Source organism: Miniopterus natalensis, chromosome 5, assembly GCF_054644295.1.
Source record: "Miniopterus natalensis isolate mMinNat1 chromosome 5, mMinNat1.hap1, whole genome shotgun sequence".
Taxonomy (NCBI): Eukaryota; Metazoa; Chordata; class Mammalia; order Chiroptera; family Miniopteridae; genus Miniopterus; species Miniopterus natalensis.
In genome coordinates this window covers 79,628,907-79,650,032 of record NC_142085.1, presented here as the reverse complement: position 1 = coordinate 79,650,032, position 21,126 = coordinate 79,628,907, and the positions used below count along the sequence as shown (strand labels likewise).

General features: G+C 40.2%; 1 protein-coding gene across 1 annotated transcript in view; it reads left to right on the top strand.

The window, feature by feature from the left end:
- The window catches only part of EPM2A (EPM2A glucan phosphatase, laforin), a 51,758-nt gene that overhangs the window by 13,789 nt on the left and 16,843 nt on the right, over positions 1–21,126 (top strand). Inside the window, exon 2 of the mRNA XM_087817194.1 lies at positions 7,002–7,176. Within this exon, the coding sequence (XP_087673320.1) occupies positions 7,002–7,176 (175 nt within the window). The remainder of the gene's footprint in view (positions 1–7,001; positions 7,177–21,126) is intronic.

The window sequence follows — 21,126 nt, the reverse complement described above, 5'->3', positions numbered from 1 at the left end:
TCACCCTTTCTCAGTAATTCTAACTCACACAGCTACAACCATCTCCATTTTCAGTCTTCTGCGTTTGTGTACATACCGCAAATTTATCCTAGTTTTCTTTCCTAGTGATCCAATTGCTCCTGAAAATATATCTCAATGTAGCATTGTGCATTAAAAATGGCATTGAAGATGAAGCCTATTTGCAATCTTTCCACAATCCGTTAATGTAAAACTATTTTATCATATAGTTTTAAAGTTATTTTCATTCTTTCACTCACTAATGCTTTGTGTAACCTTTGTCTGATCAACAGTGGCCCATTGTTGGAGTCAGGTTTTAAATTTCATCTGTCTTTCTGTTTACCACAGGACTGGATATGTAACAAGCTCCCAATAATATTTGGTTATTAACTAGATTAAGCTCTAGAATATTTAAATATATGAGTGTGTTAGTCTGCTTGAGTTGCTGTAACAGGATACCATAGACTGAGTGGCTTAAATGACAGAAATTTATTTTCTCATGGTTCTTGACCTGGAAGTCCCAGATCACAAGGCCAGCAGATTCGGTTTCTGGTGAGGACTCCTTTTCTGGCTTTGCTGATGGCTGCCTTCTCCCTGTCTTCACATGGTCTCCCCTGCATACCTGCAGGGAGAGAGAGATCTCTGGTGTGTCTTCCCACTCTTATGAGGACACTGGTACCTTAAGGGCCCCACCATTGTAATCTCATTTTACCTTAATTACCCAACTACCTAAAGGCCCTATCTCCAAATACAGTTACATTAGGAGTTAGAGCTTCAACATAAATTTTGAGGGGAACAATTTAGTTTATAACACCGAGATACTAAGTTATTTGTCAATCTTTTAAGAAAAGAGCTATTGGATTTTGTTCCTCCCACAGTTTTCTCCCTATTACATGTCCTCAATATAGCCTGTTCTAAGCCTCCACTTCACCTTTATCTGTTTCTTATCATGAAAGTTTCCCTTCTAGTATTTTCTGCCCTGTATAGTTTGGCAGATGTTAATTAAGTCTCCTTAAAATTCTTAGCTTTAACTGATCAAGGCTCTTCTGGGAGTTTTACCTAAAAGATCCCCTCTGGAGGCCTGGCACAGAGTGAGTCCAGAGCTAAGCTTTATGAATAACTCCTGTTCCCCTTCCTGCACACCTCACGCTCACCTTTGAGAGGACCGACACATCACGCCTGGCTACGAAACATTCATCTGAAGGGCTTTTGTTGACTATTTCATAGAATGTGAAGCATATGTGAATGGTCTTAAGTCTGATTATTAATGAGAATAAGTGAGGTCATCCTCATTGTATAGAGAGGTATGAGCCCGATGGTAATTCTATCAAGCAGTTGTCTTAGGCTCAGTGGCTCATTTTTGACTAAAGCATCATTGTTTACATGTTCTGTACAGAGGTGCAGAAAGGATGATGCTTATGTATCCCATGTTTCAACTTAACTATTTGCCATAAAAATAGCAATCACCAATAATAATCAATTTTCTATCTTGTAAGACACACACACACACACACACCACCCCCCCCCGAGCCAGATGTTTGATTCCTTACCATAATTACCCTGTCGTGTCTGATATTTTTTCTGGCCCTCCAAACTCCAGCCACCTTAACAAGTACTATTATCATATCTATTGTAGAAAAACCTTATTATATCTAATTCTTGTTCTCATCATTGCTAAGGAGGCTACTTATTTGTTTTTGTAGTCATTCTTTTTAATCAAAACCCTTGGAGCTCTTTCCTGAACTTGTTGGGTTGTTGTGTGTTGGATTTTCCCTAGGAGTTATTTCAGCTTTAACTCTAGGCATCGCACTCTTAACTGAAAAAACCTCCTATTATTTCAATGCATTATTATCATTCAGAAACTGGGCTTTTGTCTACCTACCTGCCTGAATTACTATAGAACTTTCATCACACCCCTAGGCAGTCACTGATTTCCTAACTTTTGTTAGCCACATTTTATTGTTTTTGCCATTAGCAAAACTGTTGTCTGCTTACATTTTGCATTTCAGATTTGTGCATTCCTCTAATCAAATGAGATTTAAAAAATCTTATGATTAAAAATATTCTACGTGAGCCCTGTATTATTATTTTCTTATTAGATCTTGCTTTCTTAACAATTTATTCTGCTGTGTGTGTGCAGATTCTGAAAGGTTGCAGAGACTGTAACTGCATAGGTTAGATTTTAACTGTGGTCTTCCCTCTTTAATAGGTATTTTTTGGTCCCTGGTCCTGTAGGTGGGGAGGGTGGACCCCCTCTGAGATGCTGTGCAGCGGGGAAGGTTTATGTCCTCGTGGTCTTTTCCTGCTCCTGCCCTGCTTAGCAGACACACCTGCTTGTGGCCCTGCTTATGTTTCCCTGTTCGGCGTCAAGTCAGCATAGGTGAGGCATTCAGTTTTTAAATAAACTGTCACTAGTGGACCACCTTCTCTCTCTCCACACAAGAAATTGGTGTGTGAATGTAGTAGGTTACTTTGAAGGTTGGAGAGGCAGGTGAGAGAGGAATATTACAGAAGGGCAAACACATTAAACACTAAGATATTAAAATACTTGCTTTTCCCTGCTCTTCAGTGGTCCCGTGACCCAGGTGTTTGGCTGCTCTGCTTTGCCTTAGTAGTTGGCCAGCTGGATCTCCCCTTCTCTCTTCTCTTTCTTCAGCTCACCTTCCCTCTCCTCCCCTTTCACACCCTTTCCTCACCCTCTCCTTTGACTGCACCCACATCCTATATTTTGTGGTGCAAGATATTTCAGCTGGCTCCACCACGCTCCCCAAACTCAGCTATTTTCCAGCTTTGCATATTACAATTTATCAAAGTGCTCGACCTGAACAGGGTCCACCTCTCCCAAAGAGGCAGTTGGTTGAACAAAAAGATTGTTTTGAGTATTGTTTTGTTTTGGTCATTAGAATAGAATATCAAAATGCTGAAGAGTTTGTAATAATTATACCATGTTTGTATAACTTTGTGCACCAATAGCTTCTGAGGTAGTAACAGATGGGCCATGAGAAATCCAATTTGGGTGAATTAATAGCTAAAATTAGAGATTAAAGCGTGAGGTTCAGAATTTATGTTCATGTGCTAGAAATAAAAGCAGTACAGTAATTAAACTCCAGAGAGGATAGATTAAAATAAAATAACATTTGAATGATAATTAGAATTTTAATTTTAAGTAGGCTAGACTATCCAATAGATATTGCTTGTCTAATATAATTTCACAACTTCTGACTTCATAAAAAAAACTCATTTTAACGTTAACTTTCAAACTTACAGAACTATTTAAAATAATGCAGTAGTTCTGTTTTTTTTACATCCTGACTATCTTATTTTCCTGGCTTTAATTAGAGTCCCAGAAAGCAGGCCTTTTATTCCTTCACATTTACTCTCTTTAACTTACCTCCCTTGCATTTTTTTTCCTTCAGTTTGAGATCTTTGTGCTTCATAATATAATGAGTGGCTGTCTATTGAAACCTGACATTTTGAGTTATATAATGAGACTCTGGATCTTATTTACACCTTCTGTCTCAACTGGATTCCTCTGATCTTGCACCAGTAGGAAAGTGGGGGTGCCACCTCATTACCCAGGCTCCCCTCCCAGTCTCCATTGACAGGTGAAGGGATTGGACTCTTTATTAGTGCTGATGGGGTGGGAGTTCCAGCACTCCACTAGGCCTCCACTGATGCGTCCGTGGCTGGGGAAGATCCATGTGCCTCGTTACTTCTCCCCGCATGGCTTCCACTGATGGCGGGGCGGGGAGTGAAAGTCCTGACTCTCTACTAGGCCTCCTGTGACACCACATCTGTGGGAAGCGAGGGCACCTTGTTATTCCTTTGTGGAGGTAGAATTCCGTCTCCCCACCTGGCCTCCACCGGCGCTGCCAAGGGGGTGGGTGCTAAAGCCTTGTCTTCTTTGACACCACCCTAGTGAGCAGGTGCTTATTACAGCCTGGTGAGGGTGGGAGTCTAGGTTCCCTACTTGGCCTTTGCTCGTGTGGGGCCACAGTTTTTTTTCAGGGGTGTTTGGCTGGGGTAGAGCAGTTATTGTCTACAAGTTTCACGCCCTGCTACTCAGACTCTTGCCTTTTCCTTTAGACAGATAGAGCTAACTGTTGGGTTTTTTTTGTCTGTTCTTATTGGTGTTCCTTGGTTACTGGAATCTGCAGAGACAGGTCTGCCCCACCCGCAAACAACTCGGGGGCCTCACTGCCGTGGGCTGCTCATTCCCAGTGTCCCTGCGTGGTCCGCCTCCTCCCCCTGGCCTTTCGGAGCCTTCTTATGTTTGTGTTTATGTACAGGGTGGGGCAAAAATAGGTTTACAGTTGCTCGTATGGACTATAATACAATACAGCGACTAGTAAGTAATAATACAGGAATAAACTCAGTGTTTCACATGCTCTCAGCTGTAAACCTACTTCCCCCACCCTCTATAATGTCCAGTATTTTTAATTGTACTTAGTAGGAGGAAGAGGGAAGAGCACATTTACTGCGTAATCACTGATACAAAAGTCCCAAAAAACAAGATTTATCTTATTGTTCATTTTTGGTCTTTTTTTAAAACTAAATTCAGAAGACAATGACCAACCCTCTAAAGACACTTACTAGAAAACAATTTGCATAGCCCGGGTTACTCTGTGAAAGATTCCTTTAAATGTGACATAAAACGTGTACAGAAATAAGTGACCAAAGAAACCAGTTCCAGGAATGAAGACGTCTTAGGAAGTTGATGTTACATAAATAATTTTTCTTGAACATTATAATTTATGTATATTTGAGCTCCTCGGTAATGACATGTAATTACATTGTATCATTTAAGTTGTTATGTCTATTGTATTGAACAGTGGGAGCCATAGATATTCTTCTATTAAAAGAAAAAGCGATACCTGCATTTCGTAACAAATCCAGTGACTTCAGAATATTTAGAGTGAAACTGTCCCCGTCCCAGTGCCCTCAGCCGCCAGCCTGTGTGCCGCCAGCAGCGCCCGCCTCGCCCGGCTGCCCTGGCCGCGGCCCTTTCTGTGCGTCCTTGAGCTCCTTCTTCCTGCCCATCGGCAACGGCCGGGCCGCCCCTAGGCCCCGCTCTGGGATGCCTCTCCTCTCGGTCAGCGTCGTGTTTCTCTGTGACTCAGATATCCTCGTTTCAGCTGCCACCTGCACTCAGAGGAGCCATGCCTTCATTTTCCCAGTGCAGGTCTCTGCTCTGCGTGTCGGACCCGTGACCCCAGCTCTCTACTGGACACCCGCGTTAGGGGACCCGGACGGCGCTCCCGCCGGCGTGCCAGGCCAGACCTGAGCTCCCGGCCGCCCCTTCGGGCCTCACGTCTCGGGCGGAGCCGCTGTGTCCTGAGCTGCACCTCCTAGACGTGTCCGCTCCCTTTCCCCTGCCCCTCCCGGGCTAACGAGTCGTCCAGTCCTGTGGCACTTTCCTCCCGAATCGGCCCACGCTGCTCCGTTTCTACCTCCGGGCGTTTATCATCTCCCAGCCTGGATTTTCTGCTTCCAATCTCGTTGTACTTGAGTGAACTTTTTACTCTGTAACCAGAGGGATCTTTTCAAAGTGCAAATTTGGTCGTGTCACCTGCCTGCTAAAAATATTTCAATTGTTTAATGGCCTTTATGGTAAATACCTGGATCCTTACCGTGCCCAGCACCGTGCCCGCCACATCGCCGGCACTCGCATACTTGCGGGAGAATGTGTAATCATCTTACGTAGGTCACAGTATTTGCTATTAAAACAGTATTGCCACGTGCATATACCTCTGTATGTATCTTTCTTTACTCTTGTTCCTATTTCCTTTAGATATATTTCTAGAAGGGGGTTGCTAGTATCGTTTGGTTTTCATCTATTAAATATCAAGGTTAATGGAGCAGCTGGTGTAGTGCTTTGCAGCCGTCAGGAGAAAAGAGGAGCCTGACCCAGGACGACCAGTGAGGATTTGTTGCAGCCGTCCTTGCCTTCTGTCTGATGGAAGGGAATTACATCCTTAAAGAGTTGCCCAGTGACTTGAGCAGTTTTTTTGAGATTTTATGCCAAATAACTTTAGATTAAATATTTTAAGACAGAGCAAGGAACAAATGAATCAAAATTTTATATTCATAACAAATATCATTTATTTCTGTTTTTATTTGGTTTATATATTTTTTTTAATTCATGAGAAATTATGGAAATTAGGTAATTTAAGGAAAGGAAGAACTTGAAATGGGGTGGTGACGTAAGAAGCACTAAGAAAAATAAATGTATGATTTATAATTTTCATAGAAGTGAAGGATCTGTTTACTACTGTGGTTGATACCGGGCAGATCGTGTTTCAGAGACAGATTCTTCCTTCTCTGCCTCTTTTGCTCCACTCCCTGGAAGGAGGATGGTGTGTGTGGTGCTTGTGAGGTAGCCAGAAATCAGCATGAAGGTATCAGATGCCGGAAAAGTGGGGCCTGTGGGCATCAGGTTACTACCAGCCCAGCACTTACTAGTTCTGTGCCCTTGGACAAGCTAACTAATCTCCCATCTGAAAATGATACTAACCACTGATTTACATGCCAGCTAGGCTGGATGTGATCGCTTGTTTTATTATTTATTCATCTGTTTATTTTTTAAAATTTGTTTATTTTTTAGCTGACACTAAAACACTTTATTACTGATTCCAATCCTGAGTTTGCATACCAGAAAATTAAAATAATGTAATGCAGGGATGCAAATTGCTTTAAGAACCCTTTTCAGCAGCTTATAAGGCTGCAGAAGAATTCGCAAGGGGCTCCTAAGGCACTGAGAGTACCGTGCAATTCTGAAAGAGTTAATGCGCTCAAAGGGAACACAGAACTCTGACTTTCATAACTAACCTCTCACAAATTTGTGCTGTTTTCCCTCTCTAGTCTGCTTTTCAATACTGAAATGTGTAGATTATGTAGCTTTATATTTATTTTTATCTTACCATTAATTTTGTGTCAGCTGCTTTGTGGCTGTTTAAGCAGAACGTTGATGTAATTGCTCTGTTTGTCATCTCTTCTTGTTCCAGGCAATGGGCCGCACCACGACCGTTGCTGTAATTACGATGAAAACAACTTGGTGGATGGTGTTTATTGTCTCCCAATAGGACACTGGATCGAGGCCACTGGGCACACCAATGAGATGAAGCACACAACAGACTTCTATTTTAGTATTGCAGGCCACCAAGCCATGCATTATTCAAGGTAAAAATAGTGCCGTGTTTATAAGCACAGAAATAGGACAAGAGGTAGCATTAGGACAATGGAAGTATTTACTGCTTTTGAAACTGTAGTGTCTCTCTTCAGAGGGGCCCATGGGCCTGCAGTCCTTTGTGGGGATAGATTATAGTGAATCACGGCACCAGCTTTTCTGGTTCTAGATGTGAAGGATCCTTTTTGAATGCTTTTATTAAGTATATACCCTGGCATCAGTCTATTTTGACCAGACAGTAAACAATCTTTGTACTTAAATAGTGGATTAAAAATAAAAACTGGATGAACCCTGGCCACGTGGCTCAGTTGGTTGGAGTGTGATCCCATACACCCAAAGGTTGTGGGTTCGATTCCCGGTCAGGGCACATACCCAGGTTGCCAGTTTGATCCCTGGTCGGGGCACGTACAGGAGGCAACTGACCAATGTTTCTCTCTCTCTCTAAAAATCAATGGAGACATAGTCTCCTAGATCCGTGTTTGTCTCTTTTATGCTACTAACCACCAGTGAAACAAAAATGGGTGCCTCTGTATAAAACCTAACTCAAGTAAACATGGGTGAAAATTTAGACATAAAACTAGATTGGATGTGATCATTTGCTCTGTTATTTATTTATATATTACCTTTTATGTATTTGTTTATTTAGTTGTTATACCCGCAATATATGCCTTATTAAAAATTCAAACACAAGAGGATGCTAAATGAAAAGCAAAGCCTACTACATTTTCCTTTATTCCCCCTTAGCAGAAATAACTATATTTAACCATTTATGATTAGTTTTCCTGGAGGGTAAGTCCAAGTCCCAGATAATGTGTGTCTACTTTATTTGTTAACATATCAATTTAAAAATTGCTGTTGATTCCGTTTATGACGTGAGACAAATTACACTCACATGTACTTTTTCTCTCTCTCCATTCCCAATCCCTACCAGACTCATTAAAAAAAATTCATTTGTTATTTAAGATCATAAAAATTCTGCTTATTGGCCCATAAATTTGTGACAGTGCCTCTTGACTTCCTGCTGTGTAAGATGGGAGATGTATTGCCCCTCTCTTTCCCTCCACAGCTTCTTACACCTATTTGCTCCTGTTTTTTAGGACTTTTACATTTTCAAGGTTTATAGAGTTTACATTTAATTTAGCAAGTATAAATAAGTATTTTATACTTTGATGATTTCAAATTTCAAACCATTATCCAACATATAAAATACTATGTATATATTGTTTACTGTGGAACATGCAGGGTTTGTACCATACACAAAGAGACGCATTCTCATGTTCTTAACGATGCACTGCTTTGAGCGAGAGGGACTCAATACGAACAGGGTTGTGAGGCGAAGGAGAGAGAAAGTGCGGCTTCATCAATGCGGTAGGGAATCAGTGATATTCTCGGACACAGCTTTCGTACAGATTCATGCTAGATCTTGGTCTCAAGGATGGTAGGAGGCAAAGCAGGAGGAGGAGAGCAGTTAAGCACGACTCATGGTTTTATGGCCTGAGCAGCTGGATTAACGGTGTTGCCGTTTCCTGAGATGGGGAGCATCAGGAGATGAGCAGTCTGGAATAGGGGCTGGGAAAGAATTCTATTTTAGACGTACTACCTTTGAAATGTATGTTAGATTGCAGGAAGGAAGTCGATTGGATGTGTGAAGCTTTGGGGAGAGGTTGGAAATGGAGAGATGAAACAGATGACATCCAAAGGGGTGAGACTGGGTGAGCTCAGTCCAAAGGGGTGAGACTGGGTGAGGTCAGTCAGCATTTGAGCGCAGTGTAGGAGGAGAGGAGTGAGCGAGGCCCTTGGGTCCTCACAGGTTAGAGATCAAGGGGAAGAGAGTGCGGAGAAGGAAACGAGGGGCACCGTGGAGATGTTCAGGTTTAACAGGGATGTGCTCATGGGGCGTTTTTCATTTATCCCGAATCCTTTTATCTGAAAAGTCATGTCTTAGGCTCTGGGGATTTTCTTCTATTTGATTAGTTTTCTCTTTTATTGTCTTTATTCTGTCAATAAAGACACTCCTGAGATGGATGTCGGGTTTTATGGATTCGTGTCCCATTTTCGACTTTTGAAAAATAATTTTTACCTCCTGGTTTTATTGCTTTTCATTTTGGGGTCGCTTCATTTCCCCCCCTAACTCAACTCATTCTTTTTTTTTTAAGTTTGGCAATTGAATTCCTAATTTTTACAGACTCTGACTTACTCTGTTAGAATAACCTGTTTGCATATTAGTTGGTTTCAGCTTCTGAGTGCATACATTCTTTAATCTGCCTTAGAGTAAATTCTATGGAGAAGTATTTAGAAATTCTCATTACTGGATCTGCCTTGTTTCCTCCTGGATCAATTGTTTTCTACTCATTCGATCCGTTTTATTGTAGTGTTAGTTTTGCAAATAGCTGGTGGTTCTTAGCTGTTCCTGTTTATTGTATGAAAGTGTAGGTGCTTATTGAATGTGGCTGGCATTGCCGAGGCTAGCCTCTGGGCCTCTGAGAGCGCTGGTGTGTGCTGGGTGCCTGCGGCGGGTCACATCTCCCTGTGCAGACCTCTCGTCTTTGTTAGGAGAAGGCAGCTTTCCCAGAGGAGGCAAGTGGGAAATGGCTCTGAGGGCCTGGCTGCTGCTTAAACAGATTTCCAACCAGGTCTTCTGTTCCTTTCACCCACATCCAAGTATCTGGCGATTCCAGTTTCTGAGCCTGTTGGGGATTCTGTAGTATAATTCCAGTCCATTCTCAGCTTTCTTTACCTCTGGCCTTAGGAGTTAGTATTTTTCTGTCTGTTAAGTTATTCAGTAATCAACCTATTGCTTTCCAGCTCCCACAATTTTGTTGTTGTCATCTTTCTTCCTGTCCTTTCTTGTGGTTTTATGTGTATAATTTATTTTTTAAATCGTTCTCTTCTTGTTTTAGAGGGATTTAGTGAAGTCAATAGATGTGTGAAATCAATTTGTCTGCAATAAAAGTGAAATAAAGTATTTAAAGTGCCTAACATAAAACTTGGTCATAGTAGCTCAGTAAATTTAAGTCCATTCTTTATTTCTCGTATTTAGCATACATTCTGTTCCTCTGATGCAAGTAAGATTCTAGCATGGTATCATGAGATTTTAAAAATCAAAGTGCACTTCCATCTTCAGGCTGGGGAAGGAAAGTTTGTACTTGGTACCAAACCGCATCTCCCTCTTAGATTTTTCCTTATGTAAAAGAGTGAATATTTGCCTTAAAGACATAGATAACTAATTAAATGAGACTTTAGTGGAAAGGGACAGTAATTTCTGTATCTTGAAAAGACTTATTGCCTACTAAACTCATTTCAATAGACAAATTAGGCTTTATAAACATCACACCTTATACAGTTTAAAAAATGTGGCAGTTTAGAAAATGTATTATAAAAGCATGCTTATACTTTGCAGCCCCTTTGGCTTATAAAGAAAAGGTATATAGTAATTTTCAATACTCAACAGTACTTTAAACGCTAGAGCAATAATTTTGCACATTATTAAATACAGTTTTATTTAGCACATTTTCAAAAATGAATGAAATTAATCATTTTGGAGACTGAATGAGGACCTTGGGTGCCAGCCCAGTCTCTCATTTACTTCTGGGTAACCTTGGGATGAACCTCTAATAGTTCTAGATTTCACTTCCCTGATTTGCAAAGTGAGCTGATTGAACTAAATGACTACTAAAGGCAGTTCCGGAAATAATCAAGGATTAAAACTAATTAAAAAACCTAAGGCTTGGGTGATATTTTGCCAATATGTTATATATTGGCCTAACAGCCACTGTACTTCATATCAGCTTCTCTGGTTTCAGATCTAGGGACCAAATGCCTGCAATCTAATGCTGTCCCTACGTGATGCTTTCCCTCACTTTTTTGTAGCCCAGGACATACATTCAGTTCAACATTACAGAAGCTATATTTGGAAATACATATATTATAGCCAGTATACAAATAATCTTTAATAAGTATGTGTGTGCTTCTCCTATGATATTTTTATATTGCTCATATTTATAATCAAAATTTGACAAGAAATCTCTCTTGGAATAAACAGACAATAGCCGTAAAATTCTGTGTGCAAGACACCTCATTACATTTCCTACTTCTTCTATAGATCACAGTCAAGATGTTATTGGCCAAAGGAAGAATCTACTTGCAATTGGTAATTACATCTGATTGAACGATTTGAGATTTTTCTAAACATTAAAACCAAGACTATAATTGTTCATGCTCATATAGGAAAACAGCATAATCCTTCTTTTCGAGTTCTCATTGACCAATTATATTTATTATTTAGTATTAACTGAGCGTGGGAGATTCCTTGAAGTTTCTTTCCCTCTATAAATAATGCAGTTCATATTTTATAAGATTGAGTTAATTGATGGCTGTCCTCTTTTTATGATTAAGATACATATTATTATATGAAACATATTTAAATATATTAAATAAAATAGATTATACATATTATATGTAATTATATTGAGATGATTTATTTTCAATGTTGTATCAAAAATGTTAGTGATAGATATGAATATTCTAACAGTAATATGGGCTAGTGAAAATATACCTTTTAATTTTTATTTCTTAGGAGTCATTTAAAACATATCTGCAGCCTGGCTGGGCATGGCTCAGCAGTTGAGCGTCGGCCTGGGATCCAGGCGATAGGGGTTCGATTCCTGGTCAGGGCACATGCCCGGGTTGTGGGCTCGATCAATGACTCTCTCATCATTGATATTTCTATCTCTCTCTCTCCCTCTCCTTTCCTGTCTCTGAAATCAATAAAGATATATTTTAAAAAAACACACACAAAAAAACATATCTGCAGAAGTTCATGGAGAAAACAGTTTTAGCTGATAGTGCTGTTGGGGAATCAGTACAGATCTGAAGGAAGTAGCTGGATTTTGTGTTGCCTTGTATATTATCAACAGCAAGAATAGAGAGGAGTTTAAGGTTGGAATCAGCTGTATAGATTGGGTAACTAATGGAACATAAATATACTAACTCATGAATTTTAATTTTTACAAGACTCTTCCAATTCCAATGTTGCAGTGCCCATGGCAACCAAAGAAGGGTTGTTCTCTCATATTAAATGAATTCAGAAGACAGAGAGAATATTTTTGACAAGCTGAGATAGTCTTTTTTGCAGTTGTTTGTGTCACTTCAGCCAGATCATAAAGAAGTCTCAGTAACACACTAAAATGGAGTCTTGGTAGGTTAGAAATTATAGGCCATGCTTTTCTAGTCACTGTGGCGGAAGGTCCACATCAGGAAGACCAGGGATCTATTTAGCATATTACGGTCAGTGGATACACGGGGAATGCTTCTCTCTTGTTTTCAGAGGGTTGGAATAGTTATATCACGTTTTCAATCATTGATTGTGACCATTTAAGTTGGCTTAAAGGGACTAATTTCTTAGATCATAGTCTCATCTTTGGCTGAACAAACTGGAAGGATAATGAAACCCAGGGGGTAGGGATCAGTTAAGGATCAGTAGTCAAAATACACGTTCCTTGCTATAAATGAGAGTCAGTCTTGCTGTTGGCTATTTCTATATTATAAAGGCCCTGTTATGACTTTTCTGCTGGCAGGATTGTTTTGGAAAGGTGAGATCTTTATTTTCATGCTTTGATACATTGTAACATGCCTTTCCCATTTTTCTTTGTCCAAGTCCTTTTAATCTTTCTCCTCGAATGCCATGTAGACTTCTGTTTCTGATAAATGAATCAGTAGAGATGAAAATATTAATGTAATTGATTAGCATGTGTCAACATTACTCTGAAAAAATACTGGGTATATCAACACACGCAGAAACACACATACACACACATACACACAAATAACATCTATTCATACAGACCCTTTGCTTTATAATAACAGGATAGTTTTTCACCCACAGGCCACATGATGTGTTTGACAGAGTGCTGGGCCAGGGCTCTAGGATCTGGGCTAATGAAAACAGGGAGTGGATTTTAGATGCTGTACAATGATTATATTGGGCAAGTAAAACCACAATATTGCTTTATAACCCTCAGCTACTTCTGACTATGAGAGCAAAGGCATCTCACACAGAATTCCCTCATGTTATGGAGAAGCCAAGTGCAAAGCAAAGCTACCGACATACTGCTTAAGGTCATAACAGTTGACAAGGACAAGAGCTGCCATCCCCAGTTCTCCACGGGTCTCTATTTTTTCCTCATAAAGGCCTCCATTTTCTTGTACCAGAACGTTCTACCATCAAGTTCTGATCAAAATGCAGATCTGGACACAAATAAATGACAAAAAGAATTCTACTTATTTTCACTCATCCAAGTTTCAAGTTTGTGCAGTTTATGTAAGTCTAGATGAGTTTATTATAACAAGGACCAGAAACCTCTTTTTCTCTCCTAGCACTTTTGTGCCATTTTTTGAAAAGTGATATTTATTCAGTCTTTTGCCTTGTCGTTTAACATGCCTGGTTATCCTTCCCACCTCGTCATCTTGAGCGATTGTATTGATTGCCTGTCTCCCTTCCCCTTTCCCTAGATTTCAGATCCTGTCCAAACAGCCCTTTCTTCCAAAAGACTGCTCTGTTTGTCTGTTTAGCTTTTTTGAGACAATTATTATTAATCTTCTTGATTTAGTTGCTGACATTCCTGTGGCTACGCCCTCTCAGGTTTATTGCAATTGTCATTATAAATAGGAGTATTGGTGTTAGAGGGAGACATTTTATAAGAGGATCTCTCAGTATAAACCACGTTACATTGTTTTTCTACTGCTGCTCCAGCTTAATTGTACCAGGAGTGAGACCTCATGCTGAGTTTTGTGGAAACTGGATATAAAGTCCTAAAGCTCAAAGGGACGTATTTGCATTAAGTTGGAAGTCACCAGAGAATTTACTTAAATGGTGACTTCTGCAAGGATCTAAGAGTTTATTTCAGATTTTTTTTGGGGGTGGGGTTCTAGTTTTAGGAGGGAAGAGAAACCTAAAGCTAAAATTAGTGATCAATCAAGATAAAAAATTAAGTATCTTAAAATGATAAATTGGCAGGAAGTGTGATCAATTTGCTGTAAAAATAATAGGGTTATATCAATAATCAGGAATCATTTTGTTGTTCACAGTGAAATGTATCTATATCTATGAAGCTACTTGTGTGTTTATAGTTGGGTCTTGTTAAATCTAGACAAACTAGAAAGGAAGGAAAAAAGAATAAAGACAGAAGAAAGTGGGGAGAATGAAGGACCAGGGACTCTTTTCTGGACATGGCTGGGCTTCAGTCTGCTGTTCTGTGATCGCAGGTGGTAACATGGGTTATGTTTTTAATTCTGTTTCCTTCTGAAGCGTGCTCTGTCCCTTGAAATTTCCCTCTGAATAGCCTCTTGTTTCTGATGTTGCCAGAGGTGTGAAATAGGGCCTCTTGTGCATCTCATTGCTTATAGATGATGTGTTTTTATTACTCCAGAACTTTTCAAAGGAAACAAAGCCCAGGGATGCAGTGGAAGTGAAAGACCCGTTCTGAGAGAGCTCAGCAGTGCACTGGTCCGTGGTCTGCAGCCGGAGTAGCTGTTGACAGTTGATGGGGTTTTGAGAGCTGTCCTCGAATTCAGGATATTTCAATCAGAGACTGTTACTTTAGTCAAGGCAGAGTAAAAGGGTGATAAAAGTGGCATCATAGAAGCCAGAAATACATGTAATTAATTGAATATAGAAATAGATTTGAGCATTAGCACACCAAGTTTCAAAATACCCTTTTCATAAGATTGTTTAATGTTAGTCTCTACTTGCAAAAACAAATTAAAGAACAGAAGTTAGAAGTATCTTTCAACTCGATAATATACCGTGTGCCCAGTACTGTGTGCTAGGTACTGTTAAAATTTCTCAACTTAAATAATAATGAAATTGTGTGGTGTCTGTTTATCCACAAAAGTGTTCTTCACTTTGTGAAAGGATTTAGATGAGTAGACATTCTCGGGATAGAGCTGAGGGGCAGGATCTCTCCCCTGCCTGAATTAATAATACCTGAGGGATGTATCTGTCTTGGCCACCGCCACTATGACAAGGAAAAATTAAGAACAGGAAAAAACCCCCCATAACTGAACAGTAATTAACCAGCTAATTCACACTTCAAAGATGAGGAACGAGAAGTTTAAACCCTGCAATTCGTGAACTACAGATCGCACACAACGACACGTACAAAACTTTACCTGCAGGTGCACCGTCACCCGTCAGGGTTTGCCCTTATATGTGGCCACCTTTTCTATTTTTCTACCCGTTTCTGTATTTCCAGGCCCCTTCTCTGTGGCCCCCACCTTGTTCTGTTTTACAGTGTTTTCCATTGTGCTTCTGTTTTCCTGCCTGTCTCTTACTTTCCCTCTGGCTTTGCCTCTCCCCTTTCTCTATCTTTTTTAAAATTTTTTTTATACGTCTTTATTGATTTCAGAGAGAGGGAGGGAGAGAGAGAGAAACATCAATGAGAGTCACTGATCGGCTGCCTCCTGCACGCCCCCTGCTGGGGGTCGAGCCCGCAACCCTGGCCTGTGCCCTGACTGGGAATCAAACCCTATCGCCTGGATCCTAGGTCGAGGCTCAGCTGCTGAGCCCTGCTGGCTGGGCGCCTTTCCTTTATCTTAATGGCCTTCCCTGCTTTCTTCATTTTCAGCTTGATACTTTATTAACTGGCCACGATATGAGATTGCAGTTTATATCTCAACAGGCATTTACAATATTTTGCATTCTCTGTTCTTAATAGGATACTAAGGTGAGTTTGGCCTGTGTTCATTTCATTCATTGATTCATTCCTTCAACTGTTTTCTTTTATCCTCACCTGAGGATATGTTTTTGTTGATTTTTTTAGAGAGAGAGGAAGAGAGAGAGAGAGAGAGACAGAGACATGGATCTGTTGCCTCCGGTACATGCCCTGACCGGGGATCAAACCCGAAACCTTCTTTTGGTGTGCGGGTGACCCTCCAGTCAACTGAGCCACATTGATTTTCGTGTGGGCACCTCAGTAGCCAGTTATCAAACTACCAGCCAAATATTTCACTAATTTCATTGTTAAACTTTAAGTAACCAGGAAGTGGTCTCGGTTAACAGGCTTTTCATGCCTTCCATTGCTGGGGAAACAAAGAAGTAAGTTAGAGTCTAGGCTGGGTCATAGTAACCTTGACAGACTTTGTTAAGCTCTGAAGGCATCTTTGAATTTCTGTTGGACTCTAAGTATGGATCAAAACCTCTTTTTGTATTTCATACAATCAAGAAAATTTTCAGTAGCATAAAAGGTTAATTTATTATTTTTTGGTTTCTGCTCCCTGGTCCTGAAATACTTTTCTGCTCTCTGTACTTTTATGCAGCATTAGAATTGCACAGCCTTTGCAGAAAATGGTAAAGTTGACCCTTTAAATTAAAGGCATCCTTGATCAACAATTAGTCTGAGATGAGGACAGTGGAAGACTAAAGAAGTTTGGGAAAACCTCCCTGACCTCCTCAAGCTTACTGTCCATTGGAATGATGTGGCATTAATACCTGAACATCTTATTAGCAATATATAAATTAAACAAGTGAAGATAAGAGTAGAAGGGCCCCTAGAGGCAGTGTGTGATATCTGTGATTGTTGATCTTATGTGTCAGCTTGGCTGGGCCACAGTACCCAGGTCAATCGTTATTCTAGATGGTTCTGTGAAGCCATGTTTTAGATGATATTCATATTTAAATCAGTAGTCTTTGAGTAAAGAATATTACCCACATAATGTGGGTGGGCCTCATCCAATCAGTTGAAGGCCTAAATAGAAAAAGACAGAACTCCCCAGAAGAAGAGAAAATTTAGCCAGTAGGTGGCCTTTGGATCTGAACTGAAATATTGGCTCTTTCCTGGATCTGTAGCCTGCTAGCCTACCCTGCAGATTTTGGATTTGCCAGCCTCTGTAATCGCATGAGACAATTCCCTAAAATAAATGTTTTTGTCTACATACGCATCCTATTAATACAGTTTTTCTGGAGCATGCTAATATGGTATCAATAACAGTTGAGTGCTATGACTTCAGAGGAAAAAGATCGACGGAAAGATTGTTGTGTATCTCTCACTTCCTTTTCCTGCGTTTAATCTGCCTTCCTGGATGCGGAGCTCCTAGAGATCAGCAGAGACAATATCAAAGGTCTAGTCTGGATAAAGACTTTCAGGGGAGCATCCTTTAATTCTTATATTTAAAGCTGTCCAAAATGAATACGCAAAAATCGTAGGCTTATCATGTGGCTTTCTCCTTTCACTGGTTAATAGGAAGGTTTTTAGAGCCAATGAGCAATGCTGTGGAAAGCATATTAATTGAAATGTCTAGAGTTTGTTCTTCAAGGGTTGCAGGGCATTATACAGATTGCCCCGTGTCTATGCCTCTGTTTCTGCTTGTGGGTTAAGCAAGATAACAGAAGTTCCTGACTCCACCCAAACCGGACAAACGAATCTATGTGTTATAAGTCCAGATAGTGGTTCTCCTGGTCGTGACTAGAAAGGAGGAGAGGGAGAAGTTCTGCTTCTGGTTTTGGGTGCTGGCTATATGGATATGTTCACTATGAAAAATATTTATCAAGCAGTATATTTATGTGTATTTTTAATATATATTATGTTTCAATAGAAATTTAAAAGTTAGTGTCTTGCAAATACTTTTAAAAATTGATAGGGCACAACAATTATAATGTGTTACAAAGATAAACAGCCAAGATAACTTGTTACAGCATTTCCCTTCAGTAGAGTCCACTAGAAAATCAGCAAAGGCAAACAAAAAGTGTGGAAAGTATAGACAAAGGGAAACAAATTTCTTTGAATCCATTAACTGATTCTTAATAGATCCACCTAAGTTGCGTTTTGGATCTCTGGGACTACACTTATTTTCTTTGTTGATGTTCATCTCGAGGATGCAATGAGCCCAAATGGTTGTATTTATGAAAGTGCTTTTTAAAGAAAAAAAAAATCTTTATTGATTTCAGACAGAGGAAAGGAGAGGGAGAGAGAGAGAGATAGAAACATCAATGATGAGAGAGTCATTGATCGAGCCCGCAACCCGGGCATGTGCCCTGACCGGGCATCGAACCCTGATCGCCTGGATCCTAGGTCGATGCTCAGCCGCTGAGCCACGCCCGGCAGGGCTGAAAATGTTTTTTGATGTTTGTAAAAACACAACGGGAGAGTCAAAGTAATAACAGTAAGAAAGAAACAAATAAAGCCTCTTACAACAATGTTTGAAGCTTCATGGGTCCTAAAGTCAGAAAATGGAATTATTTAGTGTTTCGATAAAGGCACAGGACCACCCACCATTAGTTAGTCACAAGTGTCACACCAGCCACCTACTTTTAATATCAGTGAGAAGCAGGTGGAGAGAATTTTCACGTGCACAGTGTGTGTGAAACAATAAAACATACACAACATTCTTTGCAGATCCCCTTTGACCTATTCAATAAAATAACAAAATCCAAAATCAAGAGTTTTTGTTTTTTTTTTTAAAAGCATCTGAGCAGCAGAGGGACAGCCTTATTGCAGGTGTGTTGGGCAATAGGGTGGACCTCAGTATAGCTCAGGACTCACTGCCATCCCCTCTCCTCTCTTTTGGTTATTTTATATTCATGACCATTCTTCTTTCCTTGTGTAAATATAAATATACACCACTTAATTCCTAATTCTGTTGGCTGGATGGAGAAGGCAATCCATTAATCCATCCCTCAGTACTTCTGGTGGCAGAAATGCTGTGCATTGCTCAGTGGAGGCAAAGGACAGCTTCCTGTACATTGATAGAAACAGGTGTTCTCTTTAGTTGTCAAGTCAGCTCCCTTCTGAGAATCTCAGATAAGTGGTCCAAATTACATCTAAGAGGAAGATTCGCCAAAGCATAATTACTTTTCATCAGGGTGCCACAAATAATGAAAAGAAAAGAACATTGGATGTATATTGTAATCTACTTAATCACCATCATTTTAAAAAGCTGATGTAGAATTTCTTACTTCAAGACAAGTTGTATAGCTTTGGTGGTAAATTAGGCATATTTTCTAAACACTAAATTATATTTCTTCTAATTCACATTTGGCTAAGAAGAGCTGACTAGACGGGTCTTTGTAGCAATGGAATATAAGAGATAAGGTTTGCAGCTGCCATTTCAAACAGTGCATTTTTGTCTACTGTTCAACAGCTTCCTGTGTTTCTATTCATATTGAATGAATCCCCTTCTTTATCTTGGGAAGATGAATTCCATCAGTGTTGCCGTCTGTGCAGGACGCAGGCACATTCCTCCCATCACCTTGCCTGTCCCTGTCCCTTCCCCTCCCCCTTCCCCAAGAGCGAAACTTGTAGACAGCATTAGATTATTAGCATGGGTAGAAATAGTAAGGCTTTGCCTGGTGATAAATAATAATCTTGCACAGTACATAAAAAATCCTGGTCAGAATTTCAGGTCGCATTTCTCTGCATTTAAGAGAAGTTCTAGAAGTGGAAACTTCAGTAAAGGCATAATGGAAGATCCGAGACAGATAAAACTAGGTTTGATTACAAGCTCAACCCTTGATTCGATGTGGGAAGTTGCTTAAACGCTGCGTGCCTTGGCTAATTCATCTATAAATTAGAATAATACCTATCCTGTAAGAATCAAATAGCATAAAAATTTTTTTTTCTAGTTTGTATTCAATTAATAGTAGTAATTATCAAGGAAATCTCATATTTTGGGGAGGGTGTGTAGACTTTTAAGGAGGTGACTGGAGAAAGTGGCCATCCTACATCAGCTCCTTTACTGAGGGGCAAGGCCTTCAGGTCGCCTTCTCTCTTCCCAATTGTCTTCTGTTTCCCCCCATCAGCAGCTCTTCCTCTGTGGTCCTCCCTATTTATTCCTTCCAGCCCATATCACTGAACCTCCACCACCATAGCCACTCTCCCTTTGCATCCCACACTGATGACTGTCTTCTTTCTCCTCCAGCCAACTAGCTCGACGGCGTAGAACTGCCCACTCATGAAATAAAATTTGTCCTGATGATCGAGACTATGGGGAGGAGCTGTCGGCTTCCCAGTGCCTTACGCATCTAAAGCAGGGACTGGCAAACTTGTTCTGTAAAGGGTCAGACAGTATGTATTTCAGTCTTTGTGGGCCACATGCTCTTGGTTGCAGCTCTTCACCCCCTCCCTCTGATTTTTGTTGTGCTGTGAAAGTAGGTGTAGACCATATGTAGACAAATGAGCATGGCAGTGTTCCACAAAGACTGTATTTACCAAAACAGGTGGTGAGCTGCACTTGGCCCATGGGACATAGTTATCTGAGTCTCTAAGTTGTTGAGTGAACCGCACCACGCTAGAGTTTAAAGGGACATAGCAATCATGTAGCCTACTTTCCTCCAGCTTGTGCTCTCCTGCAACCAAGGGTTAACCAGTAAAATGTATTTTTGAAATGCTATGTGATGTGTCCCCTTCTTAGAGGCTCACCAACATTAGTAAACTCGAGGCCCTGACTTTTTTTCCAGGGTGAAGTATTAGTGATAGGAATGATAATTAATGCTTTGATAGTTCTTACCATGTGCTTGGAAATGTTCTAAATGCTTTACATATATTATTTCACTTAATCTCGCAACCCTGTGTGGTATATAGTGTTGTTAATTCCATCTTTTAGTCAGGTTATTTAATCTGCCCAAGGTAAAATAATTACTGGATCTAGGATTGAAATTTAGGCCACCCAGCTCCAGGGCCTGTGCCCCCAGCCATCTGTCCACTTTGTCATAATATCCAGACATGTCTGTGAACAGTGTGACTTGAGAAAGTGCTTCTTTAATCCAGTTCTCTCAGTTTACACATTAGAAGTGACGTCTAGAGAGATTCCAGTGACTTTGCAAAGGTCACAAGCGTAATTAGTAACTGAGATAAGTCTACAAATCAATTAAATCACTACCTGGTACTTGAAGAAATGCTTCAATTCATCCTTTATGAAGACAGAAAATCCTTTTAAAAATGAGTAATCAC